The 17,653-nt window shown below is 33.4% G+C and overlaps 1 protein-coding gene across 1 annotated transcript; it reads left to right on the forward strand.

Annotated features, from left to right (window-relative positions):
* Positions 1-402: 402 nt before the first annotated feature.
* On the forward strand, positions 403-15,390 carry LOC111695719 (uncharacterized). The gene is made up of 13 exons (XM_023465130.1): positions 403-858; positions 1,144-1,290; positions 1,603-3,211; positions 4,030-4,078; positions 4,743-6,660; positions 7,450-7,527; positions 8,507-8,577; positions 8,935-9,058; positions 11,820-12,112; positions 12,476-12,646; positions 13,145-13,234; positions 13,721-13,827; positions 14,698-15,390. Exons 1-13 carry the CDS (start codon positions 432-434, stop codon positions 14,861-14,863), a joined length of 5,250 nt encoding a protein of 1,749 aa, XP_023320898.1. The 5' UTR covers positions 403-431; the 3' UTR covers positions 14,864-15,390.
* Positions 15,391-17,653: the final 2,263 nt, after the last annotated feature.

Raw genomic sequence — 17,653 nt, forward strand, 5'->3', positions numbered from 1 at the left:
TGCAAATATTCAATCTCATAATTCATACATGAACACAAGGCCGTAACTGGGTGTTTATATAGGGGGGAGGTGGGACACACGAGTGAAATAGCCAGGTTGTAAAAGGAACAGAGCCCCTCTGCATAGAAAATTTTCCGATTTTTAAATTTAACTAGTTATATTAGCTTTATTTTGATGATCTTCTTGTAATTATGCTTATAGCTTAGCTTTTCCTTAATGAGGTTTTCTAGCAACTAGAATTTTATGATCATCTATTTCTCACATAGCTAAATTTTATTTTGTTTTCTAGCAAACTACAAACCCAATTGTCACTGTTTATCTTTGAAAAATTGATATGTTGATAAAAACTTTAAATAAACATCTTTGTCGTTCTTACAAGTGATCCGCGAATACCTGAAACTTATTTTTATGTTTTTGCTAGAATAGAAAGAATGAATACGACAACTACCTGGATGAATAGGTTGGATGCTTCTATTCAAAACTCCCGACTTTACTCCCAGGAGGCTCAAGTCAGGAGGGTACAGGATACTTATACATCAGGTGGTAGAGTTGAATACAATGTTCAATCCTGGATCAGGGTTGAACCTAATACAGAGGTTGAGATCGGTAGTATTCACACAAGTCAGGAGAAGAATATAAGAAATGATGAAGATCCCACCTTAATGGAAGTTGAATATAGTTCACACCAGCCTAGTTTTCCGTCCGCACAGGTCTTCATCCAACCTGGAGATCGGAAAAATAGGTGGGTAGAGGAGCATAGGGTATTCCTGGATCAGCACAGGACGGACTCCGTCCTTGGGCTCAGAGGAGAAAATACTGTCCAGGATATTTCTGAAGATTTCAACAAAACTAATCTAGGAAACAATTTGAATTATTTGATCAAAAACTCAATTTTCAGCTTTGTTCAATGAAATGAAATTGAGTCTTTGCCACAAACTCTGATATTCTAATCTCTATATCTTTGCAACCCAATGTCGTAGACATTAGCTTTTTCAAACTATGAATTCTGTTAGATTAAATAATCTAAGATTAAAATATCGAAGGTTACAAATAAAATTTGAGTTTTTGCCAAAAACTAAATTCTTTTGAACCAAAGTTTTACGTTTCCTTATCTCTCTAATATTTTTATTTTCAAATGCTAAGGTTCTGAATCTGTGTACAGCCCTGTTAGTTTGGATAAATCTTCTCAAAATTATCTCTCAGTTAGTCAATTCCTGGACGGAGAATACAAGACTGGAGTTGAGGAGAACCAAACCCGCCCGGAACCAGTTCCTCCACCACATCTTAAAGGTGTTATTTTGGGTTGAATTTTTGATTAAGATTTAAAGATTAATTCCATAAGTTTAAAACTTTAAATATTAACTGGTTATTTGTTGGTTATTACTTCTAAATTTTACAATGTTATTACAGTATCAAACAGCGATTATTCTAATCAAACAGATTAAAATTATATAAGACTAAAATTTCTTCAGAAGTTTTTAAGTGATAAGTAAATCACATTTTAGTTTATTATATAATTTTTAAACCAATATGTTTAAACATTTTTGTGTTCTCTAAACATTTTTAGTGAGATAAATATAATTGTAAATTTAATTAATTTAGATCAAGAATATTTAAATCCTCATGATCATCACCAGAAGAACATTTACCAACCTCTCCATTTTACTTCAAGGGTGGAGCGGATAAACCAATATCCTGGTCATGTTCCGAGCAGCACAGATTTGTTTCTTCCTGCTTTTGGCCCCTCTCCGAGTCCTACTCCTAATCTCGCTCCGAGCGGTAATGAGGAAACTCGTCCTGTTCACGAATCCCGTCAAATCATCACGGAATCGAAACATCATGATTTAGATGCCGCTTTAAACTACACGGAGCATATAAGTCCCATGTATTATCCTGTGAGTTGCTCAGACAACCTGACAACCTGTGTCATTGCCCCTCTCCAAAATGACATCCAGATGACAACTTGTGCCATTGCCCCTTCCCAAAATGACATCCAGGTAACAACTTCTGATATTGACCCTCCTCAGAAGCAGCTGACAAACCCATTTCATGTTCCTCCTATAACGAACATCCCGCCGAACACCCCTGCCCTTGGCCTTCCTCTAAATGACGCTCAGTTGGGACCCCCTGCCCTTGGCCCTCCTCTAAAGGACGCCCAGATGGGACCCCCTGCCCTTGGCCCTCCTCTAAAGGACGCCCAGATGGGACCCCCTGCTCTTGGCTTTTCTTTGAATAACGTCCATCAATCAACCCCTCCTACTGAACCTCGTGGTGCGGAGAAGCAAACATTCTCAGCGCAGAATTCAAGTGGTTATGAGAGATCATCGGTCTCCCCTCAATGTTTTTCTGAAATAGAAAAACTGGTGGTACCTTCTTCCACTCTGTTAGATAAAGAGACACATTGTCAGACATCTGTCTTTGCTGATCAGGGCCCTTCAGATTTAGTACCACTGTCATCATCTTCTCAGGGGTCACCAGTTGTTGTAGAGTTATCTGGTCCTTCTCCGGGTTCTCTTGTAAAGGGAAAGCATCCCACAGTTCCTGAATATGGTTGTCTCAATAGGACGGAAAACCCTATATTAAATCAATTAACACCAATGTTAAGGATGGTGGAAAAAGTTAACTGGGATTGCCAAGATAAAAGCAACCAACATGAGGAAGGACGGTTTCCGCTCCGCAAGTTAGGAGTTGAAGAGAACCCTGGAGAAACAATTGGACAGCTCCTTGATAGTATTGTAGCAGAAGATTCTTCAATTCACCAGGTATCCAGGCATACTATGGAGTGGGAGTCAGGGTGTAAACCTCAGTACTCAGATGGAGATGAAAGGTTCAATAGTTCAATAAGAAAAAGACGACATGAGACGGTTTCCTCAAATGAAGAGAAATCCATTAATGTTGGTGAATACCATGTACCTGGATTTTATCTCAACATCAACCCTGGGCATCATACAATCTGTTCGTCTGATTTATTCGGTAGGTCGGACCTAGAGTCCTCACCACCCTTTGTAACAGAAAATAAGTCTAGCTTACCAAGGTTTAGATCTGGTTCTAAAGAAAATGAAAAGATTGGAAACCGTCTCACATCCGTGTTCGACTTAAGCTTGGATGAGATCGAGAACGAGTACAGCGGAGAAGAAGATGAGCTGAGCCTGGAGAACCAAGAACCGGCTTCCAAGAAAGAGAAGCTAATAGAAGATACGATCATGAGAAGGTAGATTTACATTTTCTCTAATATCCACGCTATCGATTTTTATTAACTTCTCAATTAAGGTATATTATTTTTGTTGGAAAATCCCCTTTCAACTTGATAAAACAAAATTAATCAACATAATGTAGTTATTTAAATATCAAACTAATTTTTGATATTGCATAGAAATTGTCTTCTGGCATGATTTACTTTTCCCAATGAAAACTCTCAAATTATAAGCAAGGAAAAACATATTAAATCTGAAATAGCTAATAAGCAATTAACAAATGTTGATATCTCTCAGTTCCTAAACTAAATTCGTAAAAAAACTAAAATAAAGGAACAAAGACCTTTGTTATTTTTATATCTTATCTAGTTAAGTTTTAAAGGAACTGAACATACCCATCCAACTAAAATATTCTAATCTTTATATCTTTGCAGCATGACGGTGATTGATTTAAACACAATTTTTTTTACTTTGACAAAATAAACTATTGTTAGCCACTATTAAAAACAAAAAATTATGCACATAAGAATTTTTTTTTTAAAAGTATGCCATTTAAAAATTTTAATGTTTACCTCTCAATTCTTAAATTTAATCCATAAAAAAGAACAATTAGACCTTTTTTATCTTCACATCTTATCCTTATTGTTCAGTTTTCTTGTTTAGGTTTTAACAAATTGAATATACACATTTTTCAAAATTTTCTAATATAGCAGAATTTGGAATATAAAAGGTCTACAACATCAGGTTTCAAAGATATAGATCATAAAATTGCGAGTTTCGGATAAAAATTACATTCCTAAGAAATTAACAGTAAATCCTTTTTGTTCTTGTTTAGAGGTTTTCCTAATGATGGCACTGAGCTGAATCCTGCACAAAATAATAAGGTAAAACAATGTTTCTTTCATGGAGATATTTATTCAAGTTTTCTGTAATGTTGGAAAGGAATTGAGTTTATCTAGTCCTTCTATCTAGATATTTCGAACTATGAAGTCTGTTTCTATAATCTAAGTTTGAAATATCAAAGGTTTACACCATCAGGTTGCAAAGATGTTGGGATTAGAAAATTTGAGTTTGTCACTAAAACTCAATACTCATTAAATTAAAATTATGACAGGTTTCCATATGTTAATAATTCCTTATTTTTTTAATATGGAAGATATAACATATCTGATTTTGGGTTCAAGGGCCCTGTAGTCGTAATTTCAACTGACTCACCATTTACATGTCTTTTTAAGAATCATAAAATTTTCGATTGTGTGCATTTCCACTGCAGATACAATGGGAGAAAATTGTCAAAATTGAAACTTTTCAAGCTAAAAAAGCAACAGTATTGATCTGATAAAGGTTGTACCGTTGTAAATCGAGTATGCCCAGTTTTTAATTTGAAATTACCAGAAACTGGATTTAAAAAGTTTATTTTGCTGTTGGGGGGTACATTCTTGTTGATCCTGTCCATACTGCAATCTTATTCGATAAAAGTTTTTTTTAAATTTTCATTTTGTTTTTCGAAGAATTGACCGTCAGCTTGTCTATTTATTATATTTATAGAGACCTGTAGGCGAGACAACAGACTTTTCCTGGACTCAGGATCTATTCAAGGATACAGTAGCAGGAGATGAACAAGATGAAACCCACTCAGGAGAAACTAATCTCTTCCAGCAGACTCAACTTAATGAAAACTTAAGAACTGATATGAGAACAGTAGAAGATACTACATTGTTCAAATTATGTTTCGGAGCAAGATTTAATCTAGGATCGGAGAATAATGTTCAAACTCAGAGCTTCAACTGTTCATCCAACCCAACTGAAATTAGTAAAGATTTTATGGAGTTTTCTACAGGAAAGAATAAGGGAGAATCAGCTTGTATCCCGGAGATAAGATCTAGAACCAACCAGGTTCTCTCCTCCTGGAGTATACAGAACTTAGACTCATGGAAGGAAAAGGAGACAACCCCATCAGGAAACAATCCGGACCTCAGTTCGGGGTTTGGAAGATCTAGGAGCTCAAAATCTCTTCGTAGCGTGAATTCCGTCCCATCTCTCCCAACTAGAGTAGGTTCAGGAGGGTTGAGTGTCAGCAACAATGCGGCAGATTTTAGAAATAGTGTTGGAGACTTTAATCTGAGAAGTTCTAACGAAGAAGATTTGGAAGAAAATCTTCTTTCTTTATTCTTTGGAGGAGGTAGGTTGGGTGGTGCTCTTTATAACACGTTGACCTGCAAGCTATCTCTGTTCAATGATCTCCCGGATGCTGGTCCAGAATTCGAGATTCTCTCCAGTCTAATTCATCAGACTGCCCCTAACCATGTTATCTACTCTGCTCGACAGGACGAAACCTTTAGAAACAAGATCAAATCCTTGTGCGGAGCAGACTCCAACATTAGTTCTGTCAACTCTACCTGTCTAATGAACGATACAAGACAGGATGTTGCTTACAAGAAGATAAACACGATAGTTCGTCCTGGAGTAGAGTTTGCGTATCAGACCTGTAGGAGAAGGTTCCAGAATATGAATTTAACTCCTCCAGCTAGATCAGAAGAATGGCAACTTATTCGTGTCTCTGCATACCTAGGAATGAATTGTGAGAATATGGTTCGGGCCGCTGGAGGACTTCTTAAATATCTGGACAAGAACTCTAGTTCAGGGTTGGATCTTGATGATTCTCTCCAGGTTGGGAGTTCAAGAATATTAACTGTAGAGAATCTGGGTCTTGAACAAGTGTTGACTATGAATGAAGCGGCATTCTACGATCTTCAGATCTACAGCTCTACCCAGCAACAGAGCGGATCTAGAGCTGGAAGCTGGAACAGGAAGAGGGAAGGATTAAGTATGTTCTCTTATATGAATCGTTGTTTTACTTCTCTAGGTTCAAGATATCTGCACCGTATGCTGAGGTGTCCCTCTGCAGATATCAAGGTACTATTGAACAGACACGAAGCAATTGCGTTTCTAAACTCAGGAAAGAATCAAGAATTCGTCGCGTCACTTATTAAAGCTCTCAAGTCCATGAAGAATTTTCACAGATTGATGAAGAGGTTGGACTCTAACCATATGTCTATGATGGACTGGCAAACCTTGTATAAGTCCCTAGGAGGGATGATAGCAATATCTCAGCTCGTCAAGAACCACAAAGAACAGGTTCCAATATTTCAGGATATCTGTACAGTTATCAACCGTCAGATTTATAATCTCAGGTCGATAATGAACCAGGTTATTGATTTCGACAGCTCCATGAGCTCTGAAACCCTGACCATTAAACCTGGAGTATACCCGGAGCTGGATAAGAAGAAAAGTTTACACAACTCCCTGCCAGGTTTCCTATCTACAGTAGCTGAGGAGGAGTGTAAGAAGTTGCCTGGGGTTGGATTGAATGTCTGCACTGTAACCTATATCCCTCAGGTTGGGTTCGTTGTTGCTCTACCATTGGATGGGAACCCGGAGATGGCAGATTATCATAATATACCAGGAGAGAAGTTCTTAAACAATTGAAAATTAAAGAATTAGAAATTTCCTTTCTAAAACTTAAAGAATTAAAAGAATCTTTCAAATATCTAAATGAGAAATAAACCTAAATCTTTCTAAAATTGTCAAAATCTCAACTGAAAACTTTTCTTTTCTTAGAAAATATTTTAAAGCCTATTATTTACACGCATCAGTGATATCCGCAAGCAATGGGAAGGAAAAAGAATTTTAACTGAACCTAAATATTCCTTTCATATTCTATTTCTAATTATGTTCTTTAAAGGGAAATGTCCAGAATTTTGAAAAAAGGGATTTACAAAATATATCTTTATTTATAATATATTTATTTTATTTTTTTTCGTAGAAATTTTTCCGTCGTCTTACAATAGCTAAAACTAAAAAAATTCTAAGTCTTTCTTAATTTTAGTAATCGTTTCCAGCATAGTTCTTACTTAGTTTGTAAAATTCTAGTCAAAAATATTGGTCCAAGTTAATAAGTTAAAAAGGTTTGAAGATTGTATGTAAAAAAATATTAAAAACCTCAACAAAAATAATTCTACTTTTCTACTCTCAAAGTTCCAAAACTTTAGCTACGCGTTAATTTCTGTTAAGTGAATTGTAATCAACTTTTTAAATACTTCGTCATTTTTTGTTTTTTACGAACTAAAAGTTATTTTACACGAAACACCTAAAATTGAGCAATATTCTAATTATTATAACGTAAAAATTTTCTGTCCTTTAAAAGAATAATCTGCTTCAAACCTTTGAAATATTGTTTAAAACCTTCTCTCAGATTATCATTTCATATTTGAGAGCAATGGGGCTGTTCATTTCAAAACAGAGAGAATGATGGAACTAGATCAAACATTCGGTTCGTCCATAGATTATATAAATATAGATCAAACATTCGGTTCGTCCATAGATTATATAAATATAGATCAAACATTCGGTTCGTCCATAGATTATATAAATATAGATCAAACATTTGGTTCGTCCATAGATTATATAAATATAGATCAAACGTTCGGTTCGTCCATAGATTATATAAATATAGATCAAGCATTCGGTTCGTCCATAGATTATATAAATATAGGTCAACATTCGGTTCGTCCATAGATTATATAAATATAGGTCAACATTCGGTTCGTCCATAGAATATAAAAATATAGATCAACATTCGGTTCGTCCATAGATTATATAATTATAGGTCAACATTCGGTTCGTCCATAGATTATATAAATATAGATCAAACATTCGGTTCGTCCATAGATTATATAAATATAGATCAAGCATTCGGTTCGTCCATAAATTATATAAATATAGGTCAACATTCGGTTCGTCCATAGATTATATAAATATAGGTCAACTTCGGTTCGTCCATAGATTATATAAATATAGGTCAACATTCGGTTCGTCCATAGAATATATAAATATAGATCAAACATTCGGTTCGTCCATAGATTATATAAATATAGGTCAACATTCGGTTCGTCCATAGACTATATAAATATAGGTCAAACATTCGGTTCGTCCATAGAATATATAAATATAGATCAAACATTCGGTTCGTCCATAGATTATATAAATATAGATCAAGCATTCGGTTCGTCCATAGATTATATAAATATAGGTCAACATTCGGTTCGTCCATAGATTATATAAATATAGGTCAACATNGGGGGGGGGGGTCTATGTTTTTGTGGATCCGAAGCTCCGAACCATAAGTAAATGGATTTTGGAGATCACTAGAGAACACGTCAATCCCTTTTCTCTGTAGCTCCCGGTATATTTTGATGAATCAACTGGAAATAGATTTGTTCCTTGTTAATCTAAGATTTGAATATTTTAAGGAGATGTTTTCCTGGATATCACGAGATTAGAATCCCACATTCTCCTTAAACTCTCTGAAGCAATACTAAAGGGATAACATTATACTTTATGAGATATTAAAATTAGTTTTAAAGAAATTAAATTTAAAGAACGCGGCATATTTTGTGAAACCTTTATTTTTAAAAAAGGAATTGATTCTTTTCCACAAACTCAAGTTTTTTATTACATGTATCTTTGCAACCCAATGGCTTAGACCTTACATATTTCAAACTATGAATTCTGTTAGATCAAATAATCAAAATATCAACGGTTTACAGGTTGTAAAGATTTAAGGATTAGAAAATTTGAGTTCTTCACTCAAATAAAGGGGATTTTGAAAATGGTTCGCTTGGATAAAACCTCCCTCCCCCCTTTCCCCCTGAATAAAGTAGATGAGATGAGTATCAAGGAAGCTGGAAACCTTGAGACCGGAGTAAACCTGGTTGCAGAACTAGATTGTATTCTCTCCCTGTCCATAATCAGCTTGGAGAACAACTGGAAGAAACCTGTTCTAGCTGAGGACGGATCTCTAGGTATGTATTGGGGATGGTTTTCAAAATAAACATCACAACATGGGTGAATCCCCCCACCCCTAAAAAAAAATGCTGGAAATTATAAGCAAAATAATATGAATGTACGACTTTTGCAATATGCATACAATAATGAAATAAACATTTAATTGTCCGTGTTTTGATGGACATCGTATATATTAAAATACATGAAAGTAAATCTTTTTGATTTTCAAGTCTGTAAACTTCATTAAAATTTGCCAGCTATTGATTTGTATGCATGTTGATATACATTATACATCATGTACATTTTTGACTTTTGTTTAATGAATTAATTAGCAAAAACATAACTTGACGTTCTAATGGCTGAAAGTAATTAATTTTTCACAATTTTAAACACAAGTTAGCTTCATGCTCTCTGGGGAGTTGTTTTATTATAACAACAAAAATACACAATTTGTTCGCAGTATGCAGAATAAATAGAAGGAATTTTTCTTTTTAATTATCCTTGTTTAAAAGGGACTGTAAGCATAATTTCAAGTGACCCTCCATGCAAAGATGGCAATGCCAGATTCACACTGATACCCTTTAAATCTTAATTAGATCAAAAATGTCGTTTTTCTGATTCGAAAAGTGATTATTTCGATTGTTTCTTGTAGCTTCTCCAATCTCCATTCCTTTTTTAAACAAGCAATGCACGAGTGACATTCCCAGAGAAATCACGAATGAAAATAAAAACAAAAAGAAACAAAAACAATGATATTTAATTCAAACTTGAGCAGACAAAGGTTTCACGGGAATCATTGTAAATCGGGCATTGACATCTTTGCATGGAGGGTCACTTGAAATTACACTTACAGTCCCTGTTAGTATATTAAGGAATGCTATCACTTATTATAAATTTTAAAAAAATATCGAACCCCCTTCAGGTTAGAATTACCACATGTTAAATCCTTTAATCAGGTTCTGTTATAACACCCTGTTGAGTATTTCTAGAAATGATTTTACCAAATATAAAAGTAAGCCTCCTTCAAATATTTAATATTTAATTAAGGATATATTTGTTGTATTTGATATTTGTCCGTCTAAACTCAAATATATTAGTTTCCTGGAATTTAATCAGAATACAAAAAGAAGAAAACTTGTGAAAACTTTTTTAATATTCTTCTTTTTCTTTTTCATAACTATAACCAACTCAGTTGATACACCCTAGTATCCTGAATACCTCTTTTTATCTTTAACTAAAATTTAGCAGAAATGGTTAGGCTGTAGCCCTGGTTAGTGATTGTTTAGTTATCTTATATAATAAAACACTCATGGGTGGCCTGGGGGGGGGGGGGGATTGAGAAAAAAATCTTAATTTTTTATTTCTAATTTTTTTTCCACGGGCAACGCCGGGCCCTTTGGCTATTAAATTATAAAATTAAAAATGTATTTTTTTGTGATTTTAGCCGAAATATATATCTATCTATTTAAACTCCCTTTCTGGTAGACAGTTAAAAGACCGCCTGAAAAAAAATTAATGAAACTCGGTGTTGAAAATATATTTCAATAAAGAAGTTGAGTCTTTGCCACAAACTCTGATTTTTTATTCCATATATCTTTGCAACCCGATGTCGTCGACCTACGATATTTCAAAGTATGACTTCTGTTCTGTTTTTTTTTCATGCGATATGTAAGCTCGTGTTAAAAAAATACACATTTTTCCTGTTTTTGTATCCAATGTTCGTTTTGATCATAATATATAATTCTTCTTCATAAATAGTCCTTATTGTCGATTAAATATCTTTTTTGTTATATAGTTTTTACATAAAATCTAACCATTGTCCTTTAAATTTCATTGATAAGTGTCCCTTTTGTCCTTATTGTCGATTAAATATCTTTTTGTTATGTAGTTTTTACATAAAATCTAACCATTGTCCTTTAAATTTCATTGATAAGTGTCCCTTTTGTCCAATGTGTTTAATAAATGTTCTATTTGTCCTTGTGTCTGTACAGTGTACAGAGTACAGTGCCTCGAAGCCTAGAATGTTTCTCATAAACAAGATTGAATAAATATCTGTTCATACTAAGTGCTCTGAATGCATTCAAGGAAAAATAAACAAAATGCTTCGAAGAAATTAGGAAACATGAAAGGAGGTTCAGATTATCAGTTTTAGGGTTTTCCAAATCCAACATTTTTTGTTTTCGCTGTTTCAAAGTTATTAGTCAGCAATTAAGGGTTCTATTTTTATCGGGAATTAAATTTATTGGCTTTCCACTCTCATTTATGCCACTTCTACTGGGACAGGAAGCGTAATTTCAAGTGCCTCTCCTTCTTGTAAAGATTCACAACAGTATCCTTAAAAACTTTGTCTGATCAAGTATGAATTAGATATTAATGTTTATAATTTTGAAAATTGATTATTTTCATATATGGGTTCTCTACAAAAGTGAGTTTAACTAAATTAAACACTTTCTACAATATTCCGTGTTTGGTCATACCCTGCAGAAAAAACCGCAAGGTATGATCATCATTGAGGAATCAAGCATTGATCCTCATATGTCCACGTTGGATATCGAGATCACGCGTTCAAGATTAAAAATATCAAAATAAAAGTTACAATCTCTGATTTAGTCAGCGATTTATTTACATAGATAAAAAGAGAAGATAATACTTTATAAAAAAACAGAACAAAATAAATGTATAAAAGCACTGAAATTTCAAAAAAAAAATTGCAAAGGGAACAGTTATGAATTTAGATAAAGGGTCTATAAGGAATTACTTTAAAAATATTTTATTTAGAAATATTGGACGGACGACACCCTCTCCAGGAGTTAAATGTAACTTCTTTTATCTCCAACTCTACTCTACTAGGTGGAGACAATGGTAGGATTCATGTACTCTCAGGTCCTAATTCAAGCGGGAAGAGTGTGTACATGAAACAGATCGGTCTGATCGTGTACCTGGGTCAGCTGGGCTGTTGGGTACCTGCTGCTGCGGCTAGGATACCTATTTTTCATCAGCTGTTTACTAGGATACAAACAGTGGAGTCCGTCAGTCTTGGTCTATCATCATTCTTATGTGATATTAATCAGGTATAAACATGAAACTACAATAGTTTTAGCTTTTCATATTGCATAGACATTTCACAGATAAAAAGACATGAATTATGCACTTTATCCAAAGTTTTCTTGTTTGAAATATTATGAACTGGTATTTTTACGATATTTCTGTGTCTCAAATTCTCTATGAAATTCTGTGTCTTTAAATTGTCTGTATCTGTGTATCTATGAAATATACTATATTTGAATTGTTATCTATGAGAAGTCTTTCTATGAACAGTAACACCGTCCCCAGAGGTCGGGTTTAATGAACAGCGACAAATAGTTCCACTATCCTTTCCTAGTTCATCCACTTCTCTTTATTCATTAGTTCCGACCAATATTCTTTTTTTATAGGTTAGTCATGCTTTAAAACACGGAGATAAATATTCTCTTCTCCTGATTGATGAGTTTGGTAAAGGAACTGCTCCTGTGGACGGGATGGCTCTTCTCATGGGTGTGATTAGTAACCTTGTAGAGAGACAGGAGGAGTCTCCGTATGCTCTCTTCTCCTCGCACTATCACGAGGTGGGTAGATCCTAAGGTTGCAAGTTCTCATAAAAAATCAATTAAAGGTTTGTCAATTACTCCAAAAACCTCAAGAATTTTATTAGACAATGACATATTGACATTTATAAGAATAATTTACTGATAGTTGTACATATCTTGAAATTTATTATCTTAAAAAGATAAGTCCTTTTTTCTTTTAATCGTTTTTCCTTCATTGCTAAAAAAAAGTACCTGAACACTCACTTCAAATTCATATTTTCTCATTCCTAGTAAATTATAGTTCCTTTGAATCAGTAAATTAGCAAATTATAGTTCCTTTGAATCAGTAAATTAGTAAATTATAGTTCCTTTGAATTAGTAAATTAGTAAATTATAGTTCCTTTGAATTAGTAAATTAGTAAATTATAGTTCCTTTGAATCAGTAAATTAGTAAATTATAGTTCCTTTGAATCAGTAAATTAGTAAATTATGGTTCCTTTGATTAGTAAATTATAGTTCCTTTGAATCATTTGTTAGGTTCCCTTGGTTCTACCATCCTCTCCTCTTCTCCGGTATTTCAAGATGAAAACTGAAATAAGGAAGGAAAAGCTTATCTACCTATTCCAGGTTAGATCGGATTATTCAAATTCAATCTTCTCCGGATACAATATCGTCTAGGTTACTTCAAGTATATAATGCTTATATAAACCAACACTGAAACCAGATTTATAAAAACTAAAAGTCACCCTTTTAAGATTAAAAAAAGTAAGGTAACAATAAATTCTTTGTGGGATTAAAAGCAAACTTGTACATTGGAGTCTGCTAGTAACATAATAGTGCTCCAAACACAATTACTTCTAAAAATCTGGGTTTTTATTTATAAACATATAATAAATTATCTTTCTGTTTGTTTGTTTGTATTAATTAAAGCGTAGACGTCAAAACGGCTGAACCGATTGGGCCCAAACTCAGAAGAGATTTATGTTACACTTTTAATATCAAGTAAATGAAGCTTGCAAACCGCCATAGATAAAGTTTTGAATATCTTACTGATTTAAATCAGAGAGATGTAGGTTATAAGTTAGACTTAAAAGTTTATTATAAAATGTTGAGGTGGTTGAGGGAGCTTGTGAGAACAGTGAAGCAGCAGAAATCCTGGTTCGAGCAGGGATACAGACTAATATCATCTCAAGGGTCACAGATATCATCTCTATACTCAGGTAAATCCTGGTTCGAGCAGGAATACAGACTAATATCAACTCCAGGGTCACAGATATCATCTCTATACTCAGGTTAAACCAACAAGAAATTTTTATCAGACCTCCTCACCCAAATGACCTTAAAATTTTTAGTGTTAGCTTCTAAAAATGATTAATTTAATTTTATCAACACTTCGAAGCTTTCAAAGTTTAATGTTTTCTAATCATTTATAAAAGATTTTGCCAAGTTTTTGAATTTACTTTTACCTGATTCTATTTCTCAACTGGAAAACACATCAAATTTATTGTTTTTTCTTGTTTTCTTTCATCTCGATACATTTGATACAATAGAATTAAGTCTGTGCTACAAACTCTAATTTCATTATACCTATATCTGTACAACCTGATGGTACCTTTGATATCTTGGATTAATTGATCTAACAGAATTCATAGTTTTAAAAATCTAATGTCTTAGAGATTAGAAGATCAGAGTTTGTGACGCAGACTTAATTCCTTTATAGCAAATGTATGTACAGAGATGAAAGAGAAACAATAAATTTTATGTGTTTTCCATTCGGAATAAATAGATTTTCCGTACTATACAGTCAACTTCTACTCAAAGAAGACGACATTAATCAACCTATTCAGTTACTACTTTTGACCAAGGAATGTACTTGGAGCTTGTCCCTCATATTTTGACCTCATTTTTTGTGACACTTTTAAAATAATCGTCCATCAGTTCAGCGGTAGATGACCTCCAAATCAGTTCAACTGTAGATGACCTCCTAATCAGTTCAGCGGTAGATGACCTCCAAATCAGTTCACAGTGGGAGATGACCCCAATATATCTAAACGTGTAAATGGACTGTAAACAATTCTAAATATGTTTAGGTCGGGTGAAGAGATCCGTCCTGACCCTGAGCTGATTAACATGGAAGAGGTTCAGAACCTTGTAAACGAGATCCTGGAGCTAGACCTGGAGAACTTGAACCCAAACCTTCAGCTCCAGGATCCTCTCCAACCTATTGCACTGAAAATCAAGAATCTCAATCTATAAATGGAATTAATGAATATGCATTATTCTGATGAAATTTGTCCACTGATTAAAATTTTTCTTTAATTGTTTTCATCGTTAATAATTATTGTGAAAAAAATTAATACATGAAATACTTTTAAACGGTTTTGACAGTATGAATATTGTATCACTGCACTAATGAACCAGTGCTCTGGAGTTAGGTTTAATGAATAATACATGAAATACTTGTATATGGTTTTACAGTATAAATATTGTATCACTGCACTAATGAACCAGTGTTCTGGAGATAGGTTTAATGAATAATATCTTAACATTTACATTAAAAAAAGACAAATATCAAGGCTTATTCAAATATAATTGAAAACATTTGAAAAATCTTTTTTTTTTTTTTGCGTCTCAATCTATCACGAGAGTTTCGTGAGAAGTTATTTCCTAATTTTGATGTTCATAAAATTGTCATCTTCAAATATGTCCTTGCCCTAATTGTATTGTATATCTAGCTATTGTCATGTATATGTTATATCAACTCTAATAAATATGAATTTTAATAATGAATTTTGTATGGTTAAGTTGGGTTTACAAAATAAATTGGAATGATGTGATTTTATTTCACTGTGAGAATGGAACCGAGGTAAAATTTCCGAAAAGAACGCTTTACTGAAAAATACCGCGAAAAGGCAAAATTTACAAATTTCGTTGGGAACTAATAAAGATATTTATATTATAGGGAAACGACTTTTAGACAACGTTATGACTAACTAGTCCAATGAACATGACACACAGCAGACGTGCAGTGTAAACAGGCCCATTTCACTTAAGTGATTTTTAACTTACTAAATAAAACTATTTGTCTTGTAAATCTATATATAAATTTGGCTTGTCTGTTTGTTTGTATCCAATAAACGTCAAAACGGCTGAACCGATCGGGCCCAAATTTTTTGTGGGACATTTAATTTTGTAAAAAAAAAAAAAATTCTTAAAAATCCGCGAATTTTTTTTTTAAATCCGCAAAAAAAAAATTTCTTATTTGTTTTTAAATGTTAACAAAAAGAACATGTTCACAATTTAAATAGAAGATGAGCGCGAAGCGCCCTAAAAGCCCAGAAAGAAGGGCGCGAAGCGCCTTGAATTTCTAGTACATCAAATACACATGAGGATTTCTAGAAAGTCGTCTTCCTATTCCACAGTTTTTGGATTTAATTGCAGCTATGTAATGAAAGAAGACTTAAGACATTGAACTAGTGATCATTCTAACATAATTTTTTATCAAAATGGTATTTTTTTTTAAATTCCTCATGATTTGGGTCTGCCTTTTAAGATTTCAAAATAACGTGGAATTTTTTAAATATTCAAAGTTTTTACACCACAAAATATGAGAATTCTTTTTTAAAATTGTATTCTTGCAAAGTTTGCTTTTATCACATCATGTAATATTGTTATTTGGACAAAAAGATATTAACCAAAACAATTAGAAAATTGGTTTTCGTTTTTCGATTTACGTTTTTTTGTTTTTCGTTTTTCGATTTCGTTTCTCAATTGACGTTTTTCGCTTTTTGTTTTACGTTTTACGTTTTTTGTTTTTCGTTTTTAATAATTGAAAACTATTTAAACTTTGCAATCAGGGTTACTCGAGAAAAGGATGAGACTTTAATGACTACCGAAAGCTCATTAAACACGACGAGCTAAAGGATGAATTTGTGTTGAAACAATTTTGCTGCTCACTTCCAATTTACTCTTTAAACACGACGAGCTAAAGGATGAATTTATGTTGAAACAATTTTGCTGCTCACTTCCAATTTACTCTTAAACACAAGAGCATGTTATAAACTGAAGATGACATTTTTCAAGAGCTTACGAATATAGTGCTTTTTTCTTTATGATCTTTGGTTGATGGTTTAAGAATTTATTCAACCCATAAAACATTTTCCTAAATGAGATTCAGTCCGGATATTTCAGGTGATTTTTGTGAAACCAAAACTCATCAGACAAACTTTCAAAGATTTCCTACTCCTACAGGGTGTCCATTTAAAACATGGGAATAAAGTTACGACGCGGCATCATATTTACCAAAAGAATCTTTTAGTCTTGCAGTTTTCAAAATGTGGTCTGCCTTTTTTGTACCTTCAAATTAGATGTAGATATTAAGAAGTACAGGGCGCACCATTTCTTTTAGGACACCTTCTAGCTCTGGTTTCGGTTTCAAGTTTTCGGACTTTATCCAACACAAGTGCATCCTCCAGCTCGTTGTATCTTATGAGTTTTCGATAGTCATTATAGTGCCATAATTTTTGGGTAGCCCTGTACTATAGTGATGGCTGAAGAGAAATGAAAATTAGTTTTTGCAACAATTCTTGATTTTGTAATCCTTAAATCTCTCCAACTTGATGTCATAGATCTTAGATATTTCAAACTATGAATTGTGTCAGATCAAATAGTCTTTTGAAATATCGAAGGTTTACACCATCGGGTTGAAAAGATATAGGGATTAGAAAATCTGAATTTCTGGCATAAAGGCAAGAGTAATGGAATTACTCTTAAGATCGTTATATTTCTAGAGTTTTGGGTCGTTTCTGAGTAACCCTGTCACTGTAAACTTCAAGCTCACTTTATAAAGTTGTTAAAACAAGCTTTACAGTACAAATACAGAGTTAATAAGGCAAAATGGGACTGTACTTCAAATGAATGATCCCCTTCTAGTGAAAGGAATTGACTGTATGTCACCAACTCAAATGTATATATTTTTGCAACAGGATGGTGTAAATCTTTAATCTCTCAAAAATAGATTATTTGATCTAACAAAATTATTAGTTT

Source organism: Eurytemora carolleeae, unplaced genomic scaffold, assembly GCF_000591075.1.
Source record: "Eurytemora carolleeae unplaced genomic scaffold, Eaff_2.0 scaffold82, whole genome shotgun sequence".
Taxonomy (NCBI): Eukaryota; Metazoa; Arthropoda; class Copepoda; order Calanoida; family Temoridae; genus Eurytemora; species Eurytemora carolleeae.